Source organism: Balaenoptera borealis (genome assembly GCF_965194805.1).
Source record: "Balaenoptera borealis genome assembly, chromosome: 5".
In the NCBI taxonomy this organism is placed as follows: Eukaryota; Metazoa; Chordata; class Mammalia; order Artiodactyla; family Balaenopteridae; genus Balaenoptera; species Balaenoptera borealis.
The window spans coordinates 71,633,074-71,654,673 of NC_138862.1; the positions used below are offsets into that span (position 1 = coordinate 71,633,074).

At 47.0% G+C, this 21,600-nt stretch overlaps 1 protein-coding gene across 6 annotated transcripts; it reads left to right on the plus strand.

Moving 5' to 3' along the window:
• The first annotated feature begins 4,271 nt into the window (after nt 1–4,271).
• MUC20 (mucin 20, cell surface associated) lies at nt 4,272–19,962 on the plus strand. 6 transcript variants are annotated; one of them, XR_014244751.1, is made up of 5 exons: nt 4,272–6,472; nt 10,369–11,664; nt 14,884–14,975; nt 18,717–18,827; nt 19,341–19,962. XR_014244751.1 is itself a non-coding variant. In XM_082392337.1 (4 exons), exons 1-4 carry the CDS (start codon nt 6,361–6,363, stop codon nt 18,762–18,764), a joined length of 1,548 nt encoding a protein of 515 aa, XP_082248463.1. In that variant the 5' UTR covers nt 4,272–6,360; the 3' UTR covers nt 18,765–19,962. The 6 variants fall into 6 exon arrangements, 3 of the variants coding, with proteins under 3 accessions (XP_082248463.1, XP_082248464.1, XP_082248462.1); XR_014244752.1 differs by having other exon boundaries at nt 19,398–19,962; XR_014244753.1 differs by having other exon boundaries at nt 19,403–19,962.
• Nucleotides 19,963–21,600: the final 1,638 nt, after the last annotated feature.

Sequence of the window (21,600 nt, forward strand, 5' to 3'; positions counted from 1 at the left end):
GTGTGCTTCCCCATCGGTTCAACCAGAGGAAAAACGGAAACCTGCTGTTGTCGTAAACACTGTTAAATGTGCATAGAAAGAATCAGCCATACAAACTATAAAACAGAAATTTGGCTCACAGTATTTATTGTTTTGTGATGGTTACACTGAATATAGCAAACATTTCTTGAAAGTAGAAAGTAAGAACCTAGCGGCCCTGTGGCTAAGTAATTCTTGCCTCTCTCCTCAGTGTTCCTTCCTGGGCTTCATAGTACTGCCTGTAAGTCCTGAAATAGCCTGGCCTGAGCCCTGTGGCCTCTTGCCCACCCCCTTCTCTTCCCACCGTGACAGGAGGGGCAGGGTCCCTTCCTCTGGTGTGCCGGGAGCGGCCTCCCTGGGGTCTCCTCATGTGCAGGATTTCAGAGCACTAGAAAAATGATGCCAGGGGCTTTAGGGTCTGCCAAGCCCATCCTTTCCTCCCAAATCTGCTCTTCCTCCTGTCCTGGGCATGGTTCCCTGTCCTCCAGCCTCCTGGACTCTAAACCTCAGGGTCATCTTTTACTTCTCTCTGCCCCTGGTCTTTTTCTGCAAGGTGCCAAGTCTTTCTAGTTCTGCTTCACAACCCAGTTCACATCTGCCCCCTTTACGTCCCACTGCCGAAGTCCTAGGTCACAGCCTCACGGTCCTGGTCCTCTTGCCCTAACTGGTCTCAGCCCACATTGTACCACATTGTACTGCCCAAAGCAGAGCTCTGGTGCTGCCAGTTCCCCATTCAGAAACCACCACTGGCTTCCCATTGTCTCTAGGATAAGGCTAACTTCCCATGCATGGCATGCAAAATCCTTCACCACACAGCCCCAAGGCACATTTCTGGCCTTATCTCCTGCTAGCCTCGGGGAGAGACAGCCCGGGCCCTGTTTGGGAAAGCCCCACTCCTACCTCCAGAGCCTGAGATCTCCCTTCCTTGCTAGGAAGAGTTTTTCAGGTGAGGCTCTGTGGGATGTGGCCTCTCCAGCTGGGATCATCCTGTGGGCCTCATAGAGAGCCCAAAGATGCTGGTTTGTGGGCTCTTTCCTCTTCTTGGGTCAGTGCTCATTCTCCTTCCAAATGCCCAGAAACTCCATCTCCTCCTTCACTTGTCTCTCCTACATTATCCCCCATCCCAACCAGGGTCCCCATAGATGTTCCAGTACTGGCACAGATTCCTCGCTAGTCAAGTGTACAGGTGTGTGCACATGTGCATGCAAATTTTATTTCTACCTGGCTCTCCCTCCTCCCTTCCTGTGTCCCTCAAATATCTTCCCTGTGAAAGTCATTTCCCTGGCAGCGGCATACCACCTGGGCAAAGCCCTGAGAAAGCAGAGGGCTTCCTGTAATGTAAGTTAAAATCACAGTTGTTGTTTTTTTTTTTAATTAATTAATTTATTTATTTTTGGCTGCGTTGGGTCTTCGTTGCTGCGTGCGGGCTTTTCTCTAGTTGCAGCGAGTGGGGGCTACTCTTCGTTGCGGTGCATGAGCTTCTCATTGCGGTGGCTTGTCTTGTTGTGGAGCAGGGGCTCTAGGCACGCAGGCTTCAGTAGTTGTGGCACGTGAGCTCAGTAGTTGTGGCGCACGGGCTTAGTTGCTCTGCGGCATGTGGGATCTTCCCGGACCAGGGCTTGAACCCATGTCCCCTGCATTGGCAGGCGGATTCTTAACCACTGTGCCACCAGGGAAGTCCCTAAAATCACAATTTTAACAAGTGATTCTTTTAATCCACAAGAATGTCTAAAATTAAAAGGACCTGTGGTACCAGGTGTTGATGAGAATGTGGAGCAACTGGAACTCTCATACATTGCTGGTATAGTATAAGCGGGCACAATCAATTTGGAAAACTGTTTGATGCTGTATACTGAAGATAAACACATGACCCAGCAATTCCACTCCTGGATATATATATATATACCCAAGACATATACAAGAATGTTGATAGCAGTGTTATTCAGAATAGTGAAAGACTAGAAATAATCCAAATGTCCATCATTAGGAAAGTAGATAAATAAATCGTGGTATATTTATACAATGGAATACTACCTAACAATAAAAAAAAGAATGAAGTACCATTATATACAACAAAATGGGTGAGTCTCACAGGCATAATGTTAAGAGAAAAAAGCCAGATATAAGAAATTATATATGCATAATCCCATTTATATGAAGTTCAAAAATAGGCAGAACCAGTCTATGGTGAAAGAGGTGAGAATGGTGGTCCTTGGAGGGATACTGACTGGAAGTGAACACAAGGGAACCTGTTGAGATGCTGAAAGTGTCCTATATCTTGATCTGAGTGGTGAATACATCCTGCGTGTAAGCACATGTAAAAATTCATCAAGCTGTATACTACTTGAGGTTGGCATAGTTAACTATATGTCAATTGTACCCTAAGAAAAGAAATGAAAGAAGAGAGGGCTCCCTGGAGGTTTCTATGCTACAACCCAAGGAAATAGGGGCTAGGGTATGGAGGGGTCCGTCTCAGGGCTTTGCAAACTTAAATGATTCCCAGCATCTCTCCTTATCTACACATTTTGAACCTGTGGGGACCCACTCAGACCCCCAGAGTTGGTATAAAGATTATTTTAAAGAGGAAACATTTGACCTACAGAATATACAGAAAGAAATGTTATCTGAACTTCCCTTATCTGACTAAAACAGAGCCTTCTAAAAATACAGCTGCCATTAATCTCCCTCCAAGGGATTTTCCAGCCAATTTTAGCTGCCATGGAGACAGACTGCCAATAGAATCTTCCATATTTTCCCACAGAGGTCCTAACCTCCATGCCTTTGTTAAGTGTGGTGTAGAAACCTTTGTCTCTGGTTATTCAGTGAGTTACTCATTACTAAGCAACTCCCTGGTGCACGTGTAAATAAACTTTGTCTTTTCTCCTGTTCATCTGTCTTTTCTTAGTTAAGCTGCAGGCCTCCAGTCACTGGACCCAGGTTGGAAGAGGAAGAAGTTTTTCCTCCCAACAAACACAGACCCAAATGGTGCTGGTGACAACTCCGTCTTTCTATTTGTTCAGGCTGAGAAGTCTGTAGTTTTCTTGACTTCTCTCTTCCTTTGACAGCCCACACCAATCTGGTAGGAAGTCATGTCGGCTCTACTTTCAAAATATATCCAGAATCTGACCAACTCCAGCCTCCTCTGGTACCACTGTGGTCAGAGCCACCCTCCTCTCTTACCTGGACTAGGGCAAAAGCCTCTCAACTCTATTCCAGTTTCTATTCCAGCCCACAGCTGCCAGAGTGGTCCTTCTAAAACCCAAGTTAGAACCCATCACTCCTCCGCTCAAAACTCCCCAGGGGCTGCTCCCACCTCACTCCGAGAACGCAGGGCCCAAGGCTGGCAAGGCCCTTTGTCACCTATGCCTTATCACCCTGCTCCCCTACCCCCCAACTCTGCCCTCTCACGTGGCTCCAGCCACACGCCCTCTTTTGTGCTTCTTGAACTAGGTCCTGCCTTAGGTCTCTGGATCTTTCTCTAGCAGTTCCGCTGCCTGGAGTGTTCTTCCCCACGTCTCCACTTGGCTAACTTTCTCACCAGCTTGGAGTCATTGCTCAGATCCCATGGTGCTATTTAATACTTAACCTGTCCCTCACCTCTCCACGCCGCACACACCAGGTTCTTCTTACCTGTCTTTTGTTTTTCTTTTTTCCATAATATTCATCCCTATATCGTTCACTTATTTATAATGTTTGCCATCTCCTTTCACTGGGAAGTTAGTTCCATGAGGGCAGGGATCTGTTTTACTTAGTGATGTATCCCAGGTGCCTAGAACAGTGTCTGGCATCTAGTAGGTGCTCCATATATGTCTGCTAAATTAATAAAACTAGCCTCCTATGCTCATTCAGGGTGAGAGCTGAGTTGGGCTGAACAAAATGTCCAGGAACTTTCTGGATAAGACTATTATGCCCCCAGGGCCAACAGTCATGTGTCCAGGCTTGGAAATTCCCCCAGATACGGGGGAAGATGGGCCAGACAAAATTCAGCAAAACCCAGGAAAGCACTCAGCCAGGCTTCCCTTCTAGTAGGTTCTTGGTTAGATCTCATCGTAGACAACTGGGCTAGAGCTGAGCTGTTGATCACTTAGAGGATGAAAAGAGAAAGGAAATGGAGAAGGGAAGTCTGTGGTGGGAGTGCAAGGGCACCTGGAGTACCTCGGTCTGTAGATTAAGCCACTGGCCGCTGGAATGAGGAAGTCCCTTTCCCCGCTAGGGTGGGGCAGACAGGTGGGCCAGGAGGGGAGGGAGGTGGCTGAAAGGAGTTAACATTCTTCCTGGATTTCTCCTCTGTCTTCTCAAGGGTGAAGAGTCACACCAGATCACTCATTACTAGATGGGGTCAAACAGAATTCAAGCCACTGCTATGGCCCTGGGGCCTCCTCTCCCCACCTACCCACCCCCCAAAGGGAAATCCATTCTCACATTTTATAAAGTGAAGGACTGAGGTTGAATGGGAGGGTGGAAGGGCTCAGCCTGGCAGGAGTACTACACGGATTAACAGTGTGGTTGGAACTGGGGTCCAAGATCCCTGACCCCAAGTGTTGGGCTGTGTCCCAGACGGACCCCTCAGTCTCCTCTCACAGGGTCTTCCTCCCCTCATCCCACCCCTATGCCCTAGGATGACTCCCTTCTCCTTCCAGGCCACAGAGCCCTTTATCCCAACAGAGGGTGAAGTTCTAGAAGACAGTGGCTCACACCAAACACAGAACCTCAGACTTCATGGCCAAGAGGACCTCAGAGGTCTTATTGACAGAGGCCCAGAGAAGGCAAATAACTTGTCCAAGATCACACAGAGCTCTTGGGCCACTACTAAGGAAGGAGCTGGAAACAGAACCTAGACCTTTTTTTTTTTTTAATTTATTTATTTTTGGCTTCGTTGGGTCTTCGTTGCTGTACGCAGGCTTTCTCTAGTTGTGGTGAGCTGGGGTTACTCTTCGTTGCGGTGCACGGGCTTCTCACTGCGGTGGCTTCTCTTGTTGCGGAGCACAGGCTCTAGGCGCACGGGCTTCAGTAGTTGTGGTGTGTGAGCTCAGTAGTCGTGGCTCGCGGGCTCTGGAGCGGAGGGTCAGTAGTTGTGGCGCACGGGCTTAGTTGCTACGCGGCATGTGGAATCTTCCCGTACCAGGGCTCGAACCTGTGTTCCCTGCATTGGCAGGCGGATTTTTAACCACTGCACCACTAGGGAAGTCCCAAACCTAGACCTTCTGATTCCACTTTAAAGTTCCTTCTAGCTGTGAGATTTTGTGATTTCTTGACACCTGTCCAGCAAGCTTTCCTCTACTCTAGAGCTGCTTTCATCACAAAACTCTTGCCCTGAAATCCCCAAGGTACCTTGTCTGGCCACTGGCTGTGGCCATAATAGCTTATGTCCTTGGCCCTTTGAGGGGATAAGATTCTTCACTAGGGCATTTGGAAATACATTCTGCAACCTCATTCCCCGTCTTGTGGCCAAATCCCCAAGGTTCCCTAGGTCATCACCCTCAGTGTCCCTCCTCCCAGGCCTAGGGACTCAGACCAGCACACTTACACTTTCCCTTCTCCCAGCTGTGTTCTTCCTACCCTACACCTCCAGTCTGGCCCAAGACATGATCCTGCCTCTGGCTGGGATGCAGGATCACAGGATGTAAAGATGGAAGGATGTTAGGGATCAGAGTCCTGCCCCACACTGGAGAGCTGTCTCCTACAGACCTCAGGGGGCTGTTCCTTCTCTCTGTTGCTTGAGGATCTGAGTGAACATCAGGGCCTTCACTCATTTATTGAGCACCTAAAATGTATATGTTTTCAGCAAGCACCAAGTATGTAGCAGGCACTGTTAGAGCCTTTTTATCTCATGTGAGCCTCACGAAACAGCCCAGTGAGGTAAGGATTATGCCCATTTTACAGATCAGGAGGTTGAGGTTCAGAAAGTTCTTCAATTTGCCCTAGATTATAGAGCTAGTAAGTCTAGAATTAGGAATAAAACCCATGTTTCTCTAACTAGAAGTCAAAGCCCCATGCACAAGGGGAGAGAGAGGGGGGAAGGGATGTGGGAAGGGGGAAATGTGTGTGAAACACCATTTTCCATGGCCTCCCTGCCTACGGGACCCAGGGGGTGAATATCACTGTGGAAATGATTCCAAAGCTTCAAACCAAAATTCAGAGAGGGAGGGGTCAGTGGGCAAGCGGGGCAGGAGGGTTAGCTCCTTGTCAGCCCTGACACACAACCTGCCAGCTCTCAGCCTGTGCACTTGTGATCACCTGGTTGCATCCTGGAAACTACCCAGCCACACCTAGGCAGGTGGCCCGCCCCTCCTCCGCGGGTTGAGCAAGCAGGAAAAGGTGGCAGCAAGAGGCAGTGGGCAGATGTGCTGGGCAATGGTGGCCGGAGCCCAAGCTAGGATGGGCTTTCTCTGGGGCCTGGCTCTGCCCCTTTTCTTCTTCTGCTGGGTGGCTGGTGCTCCCAGGAGCTCTGCAGGTAAGGAGGCAAGAGGGTGCCTGTGGGCTTCTCTCCTGACTCTGGGTGGGAGCTTCTGTACTGCAGCCCTTTGTGGGTGAGGGTAGCTCTCTCGGGTTAGTTATCATCAACCATAAAGCTATACATGAAGTATTACTATGGCTGATAAAAAGTATGCAACGGCAATGGGTCAGCTTAAGCACGTGGGACGCTGCAGTACATACAAATGTGAGGTTGCTGTGGGTTTGTCTTTATGCCTGTGAGGGTGTGAGTACGTGGGGCGGGGAGAGTGCGGGGGTCAGGGAGGTGCAGGCTGGTGATAAATCTGATTAAAGCCTAAGAATGTGTCTTGACAAGATTCTTTCTCCTCCAAGTTTATTTTCTAGCATGGATTTCCTTCAAAAACCCATTTTTGTGTGAAAAGTCTGACTGTCACAGGCTGCTTGCGGAGGGTGGATTCTGAGAGAGGCAGGGCTTTTATGAAAGAAGAGAATGAACATTGATCTGTAATAGGAACTGTGCGAGGCTTGTCACGTGCATTATCTCTTGTAAAAATAGACTTTATTTTTTAGAGCAGTTTTAGGTTCACAGCAAAATTGAGCAGAAAGTACAGAGATTCCTATGTATCTTCTGCCCACCTCCCCACAGCCTCCTCTGCTATTAACATCCCTCACCAGAGAGGTGCATGTATTACAATGGACGAAGCTACACTGACACATCATTACCATGCGTTATCTTTTAAGACTTTATTTTTCAGAGCAGTTTTAGCTTCACAGCAAAATTGAGAGGAAGGTACAGGGATTTCCCATATACTCCCATCACTATCTTTTTTTTTTTCTTTGTGATCATCACTTTTTTTTTTTGACATGGATATACCCATAACGTTTTATTGAATGAAAAAAGTTATAACACAATATATACAGTTTGATGACATTTTGACATATATACACTACTGATACTATGTATAAAATAGATAACTAATGAGAACCCACTATATAGCACAGGCAACTCTACTCAGCCATCACTAGCCTTTTAATCCTCACAATTAACCCTGTGAGAGAGATACAATTCTCATTCTTACTCTCGTCCAGCCCCCCTCCCACCCCCCCACCGTGAGGAGACTGAGGCTTCTTACCGGGATTAAGTAACTTGTCTGCAAAGCCAGGCTTTTATTCCACACATGCCTAACCCCTGGACCACACTGTCTCCTGCATGCACTCATGATCTACCAGGCTTGTGCTGCACTTTTTTTTTTCTAACTTTTTTTTTTTTTTTTTTTGGCTGCGTTGGGTCTTCGTTGCTGTGCGCGGGCTTCTCATTGTGGTGGCTTCTCTTGTTGCGGAGCATGGGCTCTAGGCGTGCAGGCTTCAGTAGTTGTAGTGCGTGGGCTCAGTAGTTGTGGCTTGCGGGCTTAGTTGCTTCACAGCATGTAGGATCTTCCCAGAACAGGGCTCGAAACCATGTCCCCTGCATTGGCAGGTGGATTCTTAACCACTGCACCACCAGGGAAGTCCTGTGCTGCACATTTGACATTTAATTTAATGTAATATTCACAATCCTATGAAATAGGTACCCCAGCTCCATCCCACAGATGGGAAAATGTAGGCTTGGAGCTGGGAGAACTGACCGGGTCACAAGGTTGGTAAGCAGCAGAGCAAGCAGCAGAGAGGGGACTCGAACTTAGAGCCCAAAGTCCACATGCTTTCCTCTCCACCAGTTTGATTTGAGGAATGGGTCAGGAGAGCTGCAGCATTCTAGAGCTGTAAAGGGCCAGGGTGGGCTTTGCTCTGTTTGAGAAGACCCCCAGTGGGTAAGAGAGTTGGGTGGGGGGTTGTGAGGGCCCCAGAGATGAAGAGGCTATGGGTTTGGGAAGCATGAGGAGATTTCACCGCAGGATGACCCCACAAGGCTCCCAAGAAAGGAAGAAAATGTGTGAGGGGAGGTCAGTGGTCAGACCCCACAGTTTGAGCTCCAGGCTGTGTGGGTGGCCGCAGAAGGGCTCTGCCTCCACCTGTGGGGACTGAGAGGCTCAGAGAAGTATCTCGGGCTTTGAAGTGGAGAGAAGCAAGTATATTTCCTTAAAAGCGTGGTTTGTGTGTGTAGGTAGACCGCACTGAACGGGTAATGAGAGCGAATGCCATGACCACCTAATCCTCATGCGGGTACAGCCTGAAGCTCTCGCTATATGAAAGTAGGTTGTGTGCTCTCAGGTGACTCCTTGAAAGGACATGGTCAGGGAGGGATGCTTAATAACCCCCTGCAGGCTTTGGAATGTAAGGGCTTCCCCATTCCCCTTCCCCTCTGGTCCTCACCCCCATGAGACCCTCGCTGGTAGGAGACAGAGTCAGGATTTGCGCCAGTAAATCATCAGACTCCAGAGCTGGTAGGCAACACGCCTGGGGCTAGAACCCAGTCTCTTGCCTCCTGGCCCAGTGATGCTTCATTATCCAATGGGAGACACAAAAGGACAAGCCGAGGACCTGTCCTGACACCCTGGGTAGAGGTCACCAAATGGTCCTGGCCCTCCTTTGGGTCCTTGGGTACTTTGGGGCCAGTAGGTCTCAGGAAAGACCATCTTAAACCATAAGAACCCCGAAAAAGGGTGCTTATATTTTCATCTTTTCCTTCCAAGAGTAAGGTTACTAGATAAAACACAGGGTGTCCACCTAAATTTGAATTTCAGGTAATGACTTTATCAGTATAAGTATGTCTTAAATATTACATGAGAAATACACATACTAAAAAAATTTGTCATTAAAATAATTCCTTGTTTATCTGAAATTCAAATTCAAATTTAACTGGACATCCTGTATTTTTATTTGCTAAATCTGGCAACCCTCCTCAAGAGGCACCATGGCCCACATACAGAGAGAGCCCCTCCCCCTCTGTAGACAGGAGAGGCACCCTTGTCAGCTCCTAAATATTTGCTGTAGCCTCCCCCGGGGCAATGCGTGCCTGCTGGCCCTCCACGCACACGACCTCAGAGTGTCGGTCCAGTGAGCAGAGACATCCTGCCCTGGGGAGACACGCTAGCAGCATCTTTCTAAAAAGTACAGTTTTGCTTCACCTGGCTCCCTGTTTCCTGTGGAAGACGCTGGGTTCATCATTTCTGGAGTTCCAGGGTTCCATCCTTGCCGTCTAAGGCCCGCGTTCAGGAGAGGCTTGAGCAGGTGGGAAGCTTGCCCTTTTCCTTTGCTAGAGCCCCGGGGACTCTGCCTGCTTCCCTCTTTTGCAGCAGCCATCACCCACACTGTCCAGGAAATTCCTCTCCTCCAGTCCCCGCAGCTACCTTTCAACACAAAACCACAGATGTTTCTTGTGGTTGAAGTGTTTTACTTCCATGGGGAAACAGTCACTGGATGAGAAAAGAATTGATAGGAAAGTGACAAGGGGGTTGTGGTGTGATGAATTGGGAGATTGGGATTGACATGTATACACTGATGTGTATAAAATGGATGACTAATAAGAAAATAAATAAATAAATAAACAAACATTAAAAAAAAAAAAGGAAGTGGCAAGATTCTTCCAGAAAGTTCTAAGAGTCACAGTCCCTGCTCTGCAGTTCTTGGCTCACTTGGGTCTTCTGCCTTTTTTGCTCCCCCTTGAAGCTGGATCCTGGCCCTACACGTTCACTCGGATGGTTTCAGACCAATAATCAACTAGATTCTGGGGATTGCTTGCCTCATGTGGGCCATCAGAGGACATCAGTCAGGGCAACCCCAGTTCCATGGCTGCCACATGGGCCTGGTCTTCCCAATAGTGCCTCCTCTTCCTTGAATATATAGATGAAAAATAGGGTAAAAGCAGTCCCCCTCCCCACCTTCCTCCCAGCAGTGCCCAGGGCATAAGCACAAGAGCCTGTGTGAAGTCAGTGCCCTGGGACTCATAGCTCACAAAGTTGGTCTTACCCAACACAGGCCCCAGCACCAGTGGATCAGGCCACACAGAAGTGCCTGCTGTGACTCCAGGGGTCAGGACGAGCTCAGAGGGAGTCTTCCAGAACACTGACCTCACTGAGACCTCTATGTCGAACCATATCTCTTTGGAAACTCAAACCCTAAGCACGCAGACCTCTGATAGGACCTTCCTCCCAGGCAGCACCATTTCAGTAGCAGAGAACAGGGAAAACAAGACCATGGCCCTCATAAAAATAATGCCTTCCAAGTCCTCGGCTGTGATCACCACTCTTATGGAGACATCAGCCACAAGTGGCAGCCCCACGGGACGTGGAATGACCACAGTTGAGACCGTCACAGGCACTGAGCTCTTGAAAGCCGCCTTTGACACCCTTTGCAAATTTGGCAGCTCTGAAGAGGCAAAGAGAATAATGGTAGACTTCTTGAAATTAGCTCACACCTCTACAGAAGCCGAGGCCTTGTCCTCGGAGAGCAGCGCTTCCTCTGACAGCTCAGTTCCAGCCATCACCACCTCACAAGCCCTGTCACCTGACATTGCTGCTCTGGTTAAAGCCTTGGTTACCTCCAGCATCAGCAACATTGAGGTGACCAACTGCAGTGTTATAGAAATAGAAGCAACTGCCAGCATCCCTGGGACCTCAGACATAGATCACAGCCCCACGGGAGGAAAGGCCCTGTCTACCCCTGAGACGTCAGCTTTGCCTGACTCCACTGAAGTAAAATCACACCTCGCCAGGACCACAACCTCTGCTGAGACCTTGTCAACAGCCAGCGCCACAGAATCAGCCACACCTGACATCACACTCACCATCAATAGCACCACAGAAATGGAAACAACAGCAGCCAAGGCCACGGCCCCCAGTGGAACCTTGGTGACAGTTAGCATGAACCTCTTGGAAGAAAACTCATCCCTCTCTGTTGAGACAACAAGCCACACCGAGGTCTCAGGAGCAGTTACAATCTCCACAGGGACTGCATCAATAGCAGGCAAGGTGACTTCCCCTGCTAGGTTCTCAGCTACGGTCTACAGCCTCTCTGAAGTAACTACCATCATGAGCTCCACCCCCTCAGAGACTTCTACCACAGACATCACATTCAGTGCGCCCGTTCCCAACAGCAGGAGCCCACTTCCCTCTGTCCATCTGGCTACGGCCAACAGCAGCCAAGAAACAAACATCACCTTAGCTAAGACCACAGCCTCAGCAAAGGCCTTGAAGATAGCCAGCACAGCTGGAGGGAAACCCTCAACAGCCACGCCCACCAGTGCTCAGACAAGTCTGACAGATGTTACTGCAGGTGAGCGGCTTACCCCATGTGTGATTTTTGGGGATTTGGGGTTTGGAATCTGCATGTTTAAGGAGTAGGGAGAAAGGAAGGATCTGGGGGCCTATTCTGAGCCCTGTCTCTGATGTCACCTCTTCATGATCTTATAGTGGTTCTTGCCAAAATCAGTAACGAGCAGAATTAAGGTGGTGTATGGAAAAAGTGTGGAGAAATGGTTTGGGATCTCGTCTCTGCCCTTAACAACCTGAGTGACCTAGGACAGGTCCCTCTCCCTCTCTGGGCCTCAGTTTCTCCACCAGTTGCTGGAGGAGGTTGCAATGAAGTCCTTTCCATCTCTGCCATTCTATGGAGTTGACTGTTGAGTAACTACTGTGCACCAGGCAAGGACCCAAATTTTACTTAAAAGACACAGCCCTCATTATCTGAACGCCTCTGGTTCAGCCAGGGCCATACCATGTGGGCATCTGGCCCAAGTTGCTGCCCTCTGAGCAGCTGGGACCCCATGAAAATGGAGCTCACTGGATGCACTTGCTGGGATTGGTGCCGTAAATGGTGACTTAAAATAAATAAATAAATTGGGCAAAGGTTTGGGAGTCTAAAGCTACATCTCTGGGCAGGACAGGAATAAAGACGCAGCCCTAGAGAATGGACTTGAGGACATGGGGAGGGGGAAGGGTAAGCTGAGACAAAGTGAGAGAGTGGCATGGACATATATATATACGCTACCAAACGTAAAATAGATAGCTAGTGGGAAGCAGCTGCATAGCACAAGGAGATCAACTTGGTGCTTTGTGACCACCTAGAGGGGTGGGATAGGGAGAATGGGAGGGAGACGCAAGAGTGAGGGGATATGAGGATATATGTATATGTATAGCTGATTCACTTGTTATACAGCAGAAACTGACAGAAAAATGTAAAGCAATTATACTCCAATAAAGATATTTTTTAAAAAAAGAAATAAAGCTACATCTCTAAGACAACAGATATTTCTCAGGGAAGAGGTGCCTTGTCAGTGGCTGCTGGGTCAGCCCAGCTCCCAGTCAGCCTATAGCCTTCACCTCCACTTCCCATCACTCTTTTCTCGTGCCTCATCCCTGCAGTATCCTCAGCTTGCACTGCCTTTTTGGGGGGGTGAAATAAAAATATTAATCACAACCACCTTACTGAATATTTTTTGTATTCCAGGCAGAGATGATATAAAAATATTTCACAGCTAGTGAGCATTGGCACCAGCTGAAGTTTCTCTCTGATGCCAGGCAGTATACTACTGTATGACCTTTGTATGCTATCTCCTCTAACTAAACCTTCAAAACTACCTTATGAGGTGGGTATTCTTACCCCCCACCTGACAGATGAGGAAATAGATTTAAAGATGGTAAAAAAGTAGCAGTGGAATTCCAAGTGAAAGTCTGTTTGATTCCAAAACTCAGTCTCCTGTTGTGCTTTTATTTTTAAAGGCTCAATTTATTAATATATTTTTATTTTAAAAAGCTTTTCTTTTATTTGTTGATTAGATGATACATTCACATGATTTGAAATTCAGTAAGTACAAAAGAGTACACCATAAAATGTCTTTCTCCCATTGCTGTCCCCCAACTCCCCAATTTTCCTTACATACATAACTGATGGTATCACTTTCTTGTGAATCCTCTTCTGGACATGAAATAGGCATATGGAAGCATAAGAAGGAAGATGAAAGATATCTACATATTATATCAATATAATATAGACATAGATACTATATCATATAGCTATAGAATAACATCTCTCATCTTCCTTTTCATGCAAATGGAGCATGTGTTAAACACAGATCTCTGAGACAAGGCTATTCTTTTTTATGGCTTCTCAGTATTTTGTTTTACAATAATTTATTTAACCAGTGTTTTATGGATGGACATTTAGGTCTTTTTTTTTTTTTAACATCTTTATTGGAGCATAATTGTTTACAATGGTGTGTTAGTTTCTGCTTTATAACAAAGTGAATCAGCTATACATATACATATATCCCCATATCACTTCCCTCTTGCATCTCCCTCCCTCCCACTCTCCCTATCCCACCCCTCTAGGTGATCACAAAGCACCGAGCTGATCTCCTTGTGCTATGTGGCTGCTTCCCACTAGCTATCTATTTTACATTTGGTAGTGTATATATGTCCATGCCACTCTCTCACTTTGTCCCAGCTTACCCTTCCCCCTCCCCATGTCCTCAAGTCCATTCTCTAGTAGGTCTGCGTCTTTATTCCCGTCTTGCCCCTAGGTTCTTCATGACCTTTTTTTTTTTTAGATTCCATATATATGTGTTAGCATATGGTATTTGTTTTTCTCTTTCTGACTTACTTCACTCTGTATGACAGACTCTAGGTCCATCCACCTCACTACAAATAACTCAATTTCGTTTCTTTTTATGGCTGAGTAATATTCCATTGTATATATGTGCCACATCTTCTTTATCCATTCATCTGTCGATGGACACTTAGGTTGTTTCTATGTCCTGGCTATTGTAAATAGAGCTGCAATGAATATTGTGGTACATGACTCTTTTTGGACATTTAGGTCTTTTCCAGTATTTTGTTATGACAAACAGTGCTGCAGTAAATAGCACATTTTTCAAATGTGTGTTATTTTCTGTAGGATAAACTTCTAGGAGTGCAACTGCTGGATCAATTCTAATAGTATTCTAATAGGAAGAAACGACTAAAATGTGGCAGGTAAAGGCAGGCAGATTAGGGCTCAAGAAAAGGCAGAAGTTGCCTACAAGCTGCTAAGTCAGGAAGGCTGGATTGAAAGACCTCTGCCAACCTGGAGCTGGAAGCACTGGCTGAGTGCATCCCCTCAGGGACCAGCCTCTCTGCAGCCTTCTCCCGGGCTGGCCCCTTTCCTAACAGCCCCATCCGGGCCTCCAGGCCTTGAGAACATTCTAGATCCACTTTCATTTCTCCTTCCTCACACTACTCTTTTGACTTCTCCAAATGGGGATGGGGCCTCTAGCCATCATTTCCTTCCCTCTTGTTGGGAAGACACTACGATGGGTCCAGTTACTGGAGAGAAGGAATCCTTTCTCTTTGCAGTGAATAGAGGTAAGGTCCTATGTGAACACAGACTCATTTACACATGAGCGTGAGCACACACACATGTGCAGCTTGGGGACAGAGACTGGGTAGCACAGTTCACATCTTGATTCCTGAAATGACTTACCCATATTTTCATCTTCCTACTGTTCTCAACTTGCAGGTGAGGATGGAGGCTTCCTCCTCCTGAGGCTGAGCGTGGCCTCCCCAGAAGATCTCACTGCCCGCAGAGTGGCAGAGAGGTTGATGCAGCAGGTGAGTGGCACTTTCTGTGCCGGGGAGTAGAGGAGAGTGAGAGGTTCTCGGAGACCCTGGGGAAGATCTGCAGGATGCAGAAGATACTGTACACTTGGGAGGGTCTAGTTTCTTATGGAGTATTAGGAGTGAGATCTAAGAATCCCTGCCTGGCTTTGCTTCTGCCTATTTTTCCTGAGTTCTGAATTCCCCTTCTCTGCTATGTAAAAAAAGATTCTTTCCCTCATCCCAATTTCCTCAGGCTTTAGGAAGATCAGGCTTTCTGGCCCCTGGGAGAAGGTCAATGTTATAAATAGGCAGATAGGCAGGACTTTAGTTGCAAGTGGCGGCAACCCAACTCATTGTAGCTTATACAATAGGCAAGGTATTGGCTGAGAAACCTAGAAGTGGCTGTCCAGCTTCAGTTATGGCTGGATCCAGAAGCTCAAACAGGATCATCAGGACTTTCTCTTTCTCTCCCCCTCTTAGCTCTGCTCCCTTCATTCCTCAGAGTCTCTTCATATGTAAGGAAAGGTGGCTGTGACAGCCCTAGATTCACAAGGCACTTACCTCTCCCAAGATCTGCATATCATACTAGGGAAGGACTGATCTCATTGACCCAGAAGGGCCACCATGACTGACAGCCCGACCTGAACCACATGGAATGGGAAGGAAAGGCCCCAAAGGAAATAAGGATGTTAGACAGAAAACAAACAAAAAACCCCCCATAGATGTACGCTCTAGATGGGGACCAAGATTATATTTGTAGAAGTTGGGAAAATTCTCCTAAAACCCAGATCCCTGGACAAAGCTTCTAGTGGTGGAATTCTAGGGTTAGGGTTTTGGGGGATGGTGTGAGTCATTGGAAGGTTAGAATGAGTCAGCTCAGCCTAGCTCTTGTGCCCCCATCTTGCTGCCAGGGGATGATGGGAAGAGGGAATATTTGGGCCCTGGAAGTTCTCTTAGTGGAAGGGGGGCCTATCAGGACTCCCATAATAAGGAGGTCCCTGAACACGGCATGGGGTTTTTAAGTGGGAGAGCCAAATAAGTGACAAATTCCCACTGCACATGATAATCCCAGTAGCAAGTGTGAATCCTGGTTGAAGAAGGAAGTCAAGGATATGTCAGATCTGAGCCCCTCAAACTGGAAACTATTTCAGGGGTCAGAAAGAAGCCAGGGAGATAGGAGCAGATCAGGAGCTGAGGTGCAGGAACCAGGCCATGCCGGTGTTGGGCGTCAGTTCTCGTTGGGAGCTGGCCACCGGCGAAAGGCTCGGGGGTCAGGCAAACAACAAGCATTGGTGCCACGTAGACCTGAGTGTGAATTCCAGTTCCTAACTGTGTGACCTTCGGCAAGGTACTCCGTATTACTTTCCTTCCTTGTAAAATGAGGCTGGTACTACTTGCTTTCTAAGGTTACTGTGAAGTTTAAATGGCATGAAGGACCTAGCCTATGCCCAGCCTGCAAGAGGCTCAGAAAGTGCTGCTAGCCTCCTCATATGTTCCCTTTTGCCCACCAGCTCGACTGTAAACTGCATATGTTTATGTCTCCCATCCAAGTCTCCCTGCTGCGTGTCAGGAGGGGCTGAAGAACATCAGCTATGACCAGGCACTGCCATGTGCGGAAGCGGGCAGTGCTGCCTGCGGCCTGGGCCCCAGCACGACTGGAGCCATGTTACCGGGAAGGTTCCCATGTAGATCAGCAAGCCACGGCCTTACCCAGTCATGGCAGTGGGACCCTGGCTCACATATGCCTGGGTGTACGTGTGTAGGGAGGGGGTGGGGTCTTCGCCTGTTCCAGAGACGTCCTTGGACTTCCCCTGGCGTGTGTGTTGTGTTTCAGTAAAGAGTGACCTGATCACCCATCTGTCACCTGCTGTGTGCTTCCATCCTACATTAAAATTACCCTCAGTGTGGCCCAGGGTCACGTTTTTATGGTACAGGAATTTTGTGCACCCTCGCTGCTACCTCCCTCCTTCATGCTCCCCACGTTCTCAGTTTGGACCTTGATTACAGCACTGACTGAGGCTGGCCCTGGAGCCTCTTGAACTGTGAGCTCCTTCAGAGTAGGAACCACATCTGTTTATCTCGGTATCCCCGGAACATAGCAGAGTGCCTGGCCTGTAGTAGGATCACAGAGAATGCTTGTTGAATGGACTTGAATTTCAAATTTTCGACACAAGCAATATTCAATTATTCCTCCCGCATAGCTCATAAGTCATGTTGTTTTTAAAATTAAACTTGGCTTATTTTTTTTCTATTATGGAAGTAAAACTTGCATTTAAATTTTTGAAAAATTCGAAAGAACCAGGAGGTGGGGGGAAAGGACATGAGAAGGTGGGGAAGAGAAAGAAAGAAATGTCTAAAATCCCACCTCTAGTTGTCTGGAGTTGTCTAGTTGTATGTAATACAACCATTGTTAATGTATATATTCAGCCTCTCCACGTGGGTGGTTCTGAGTGGATCTCCACCAAGAGGTACCTTACATTCAATATTTCCAAGATCAAAGTACTAACCTTACCCCTAAACCTGCTCTGCCTGCATCTTCCTCATCTCAGTTAATGTCAGTTGCATCCTTCAGTTTGTCGAGCCCGAATCCTTGGAACTATTTCTTATTCCTCTGTTTCTTTTTTTTGTTTTCACATGTTATATCCAATTCATGAGGAAATTCTGTTGGCTCTATTGTCATCAAAATATGCCCAGCACATGAGCCCACCTCACCATCTCTACTGACTGCTCTCACCCTGGTCCAAGCTGCCATCATCTCTCACCTGGATGACTAGTATCTTCTTATCAAGCCTCCCTGTCTCTACCTTTTCCCCCCACTCCCTATCTAGTCCCAGTACATCAGCCAGAGCTGTCTTTTTATAACGTAAGGCAGACTGTACCACTCCTTTGCTCCAACCCCTCCCATTTCATTCAGAGAAAAAGCCACGTTCCTACAATGCTGCAAAACTGTCCACGATCTGCACCCCTCCACCAGCCTCTTGAACTTGCTCACTGCACACGAGCCACACTGACTTCCTTGCTGTTCCTCAAATGTGTCAGGCCCTGAATGCATGCTGCTGCTTCAGGACCTTTGCATGCACTGCTCAGTCTGCTTAGAATTCTTCTCCTCCAGATATCCTCTTGGCTAACTCCTCCGCCTCCTTCACCTTCTCAGTGGGTCTACCTAACCACTCTCCTCTGCTTTGATTTTCTTCATAACACTGATCACAACCTAACATAATACATGTTTTATTTGTCTTGTTTATTACCTGTCTCCCTCATCTAGAATGAAAGAGTTTGCACACTGCAGCATCCCTAGCATCTAGGATAGTGCCTGGTACAAAAAAGGCTCTCAGTAAATACTTGTTGAGCAAAAGAAGGAAACAAGACAACTTGGATATTGCTTTGAATAAGCGGAGTGTGTGTTTTCAGTTGACTCCCTTCCTCTTGCAGAGTGGGGCAGAATGAGTTTTATAAAGTAGATTGGACAAAAATAATCCAAACATTCATCTCGGTATATTTGTTCAGCACCTGCAACAGAAGAAAGACTATGTTGTATGCCTTGGGGGATTCAAAGATGTCTCTTCCACATGGATTAAAGTTAGTTGGGGGAGGAAAACTCCTACTCATGCTTAGAAGCCCAGGTCATCCACTACTTCCTCATGGTGGCTTTTCTCAAATTCCCTAAAGGGGAGCTAACATGCTATGTCATGATTTATTTATTATAAGTTTGTTAAATCAGGACAAAGCACCACATAGTATCCATCCCTGTAGCCACAGAACCTAGCACAGAGCCATGGAGGGCACTCAAATGTTTGCTGAATGACTTAGAGGACGGGCTGTGTGAGCAGATGACCATGAAATATGGGAACTGAGCTCTGAAAGGTAAGAAAATGACATTCAGTGTTGAAGTAACAGAAGATAGATTTAATGATATAATTATTAAGCTGCACTATAGTTAGGCATGAATTGAGAGCAGTTTATATAACACTGCTGTTACAGAAACCCAATTTTTAAATAATTTTTCTTGTTTTGCACTTATTCAAACAGATGATACCTAATAAAGTGGATAATTTAATCTTAATTACCTACCTATAAAGACATACATGTACATACAGTGCTGATTACTGTTATTATTGGAAGCCAAAAAAATCTGTAAAATATGGGATACACCAATTAAAAGCATTTAGGAATAAAGTGTATAATTTTGCTTCTGTGTGTGTGTGTGTGTGAGAGAGAGAGAAAGAGAGAGAGAGAGAATTACTGGAAATGACCAAAGTTAGCAGAAGTAATGTTACCAAACCAGCAAGAACCAGAAGTGCCTGGAGAAAATTCTCCAGTTATTTAAGATTCAAACGTGTGTATATATGAGATGAAAATGCCACATATTTCATAAAGACAAAGGTGGGCGTGGACCTAAACAAGACAACCTGTCTAAAGTCTCCTGTGACTCAGCACAGACTCAGAAGGCAAAAACGCAAGGCCATGATGAGGACAGCGTGAAGTGGAACTTTTCTGACAAGAGGCTTCAACTGAAGCTTCTGCACAGCCCATCCTTCCTTCATCCCTTGTGAGGGGGACTGGCCACCAGTTAGTGGAAAGCAGTGAATGGTGACTAATCCCATGAGTGCACCACAAATTGAAGTGAGTGGGCACGTTTTTTGGTATCAATAAATAAGTACATTGGTATATCATACCAGTGCTCGGTTATGCATCATCCTGGTCATTAAAAGCTGGCCCAGGGCTTCCCTGGTGGCGCAGTGGTTGAGAATCTGCCTGCCAATGCAGGGGACACGGGTTCAAGCCCTGGTCTGGGAAGATCCCACATGCCGCGGAGCAACTAGGCCCATGAGCCACAACTACTGAGCCTGCGCGTCTGGAGCCTGTGCTCCGCAACAAGAGAGGCCGCGACAGTGAGAGGCCAGCGCACCGCGATGAAGAGTGGCCCCCGCTCGCCGCAACTAGAGAAAGCCCTCGCACAGAAATGAAGACCCAACACAGCCAAAAATAAATAAATTAATTAATTAAAAAAAAAAAAAAAGCTGGCCCAAGGGTGTTTCTGGAAGGTTCCTTTGAGAGCAGGGAAGGTTGGGCAGGGGAATCTGTGTCTCTGGCCAAACATCTCCCCAGACAGCTCCCTTCGCTCCCCCAGTGCCCACTGAGGGTGTCTCAGCTGCTTGCCACCAACCGGGGGTAGGGGTGTGTGGTCTCTCCTTCCTCTCTGCTAAGCCAACACGTGCCTGGAACCCTGAAGCAGAGCCCATCAGTTCTTTATTCCAGGTGCATAAGTGACAGAATCACAGAGCCAGGGAGTTGATGAAAATGTGCAGCTGTGTCCTTGATCTAAACATGCCATTCAGAAGAAGCCTTTCCTTCCCAGCCAGGAGGCTGCTCGGGCGCCGTCCTCCTTTCTCATGACTCCCTCTCTCTACATGCCCAGCGCCTCAGCCGTTCTGACCAGGTTGCCAGATAAAATACAGGACACCCAGTTAAATTAGAATTTCAGGTAAACAATGAATGCTTTTTAAAATATATGGATATCCCAAATATTTCATGGGACATTCTTATAGTAAAACATTGTTCGCGGTTTATCTGAAATTCAAATTTAACTGGGCTTTCTGTATTTTTATTGTTAAATCTGACAACCCTACTTTTAATGCCTCCACTCCCACCAGTGTCCCCACCTCTTCCCTTTTCCCAGTTTGTGGGTTTCCTTCTGCTGTGGCAAGCCCCCAACCTTTTCTTAGGCTTACGGACAGCTCCACTGCCTCTGGCAGGATTGTCCGCGACACACATTCTGTCTTTCTGCTCCACCTCCATTTCTCAGTGGGAGCAGAAGAAGCTTAGTGTCTGAACATGGATGAGGGGAGGAAGGACTTCGGGTTTGGGTGCCTTGCTCCCCATTTCCACCTTGCTTTTGTTCTATCAGGTTTCCCTTTAGCAGGTTTGATGACACAAAGTATCTATAATAATCTTGTCTTGCACAGCATGGGTCGATCCCTTGCCAAGGGGCCTCACTGGGTTGAGGATGAGACGTAAATTTTGTACTTTACCCTAAAAGAGAGCCTTCCCCTACCTGACCTCAAGTCACGTTACAAAGTCCTCATCGCATAGCTTAGTTTTGGGATTGCAATGGTCAGGGCACGGCAGTCTCGCCAGTCTACCATGCTTCCGTCATCCCTCCCTCCTTGTTTTACATTCCCTTCTTTCTAACTGTTGGACAACTCCCCACCCCCCATGCTGTCTCTCTTCAGTGCCATATGTGCTTAATTCTTTTGATTTAAATTTTTATTATTTTTTTAAGTTAATAAAATTTATTTTCAGAGTAGTTTACGTTCACAGTAAAATTGAGCCAAAAGTACAGAGAATTCCCACATAACCCCTTCCCCCCACACACTTACAATTTCCCCCACTATTGACATACCCCATCAGAGAGCAACTGTTACAATCAATGAACCTATGTTGGTTGACACATCATTAGCATCCAAAGCCCATAGTTTACGTTAAGCTTCACTCTTGGTGTTGTATGGGTTTTGACAAATGTATTATAACATGCCTTTGCCATCTTAGTGACGTACAGAATAATTTTACTGCCCTCAATATCCTCTGTGCTCTGCCGATTCATCCTTCCCTCCTTCTTAAGCCCCTAGAAACCACT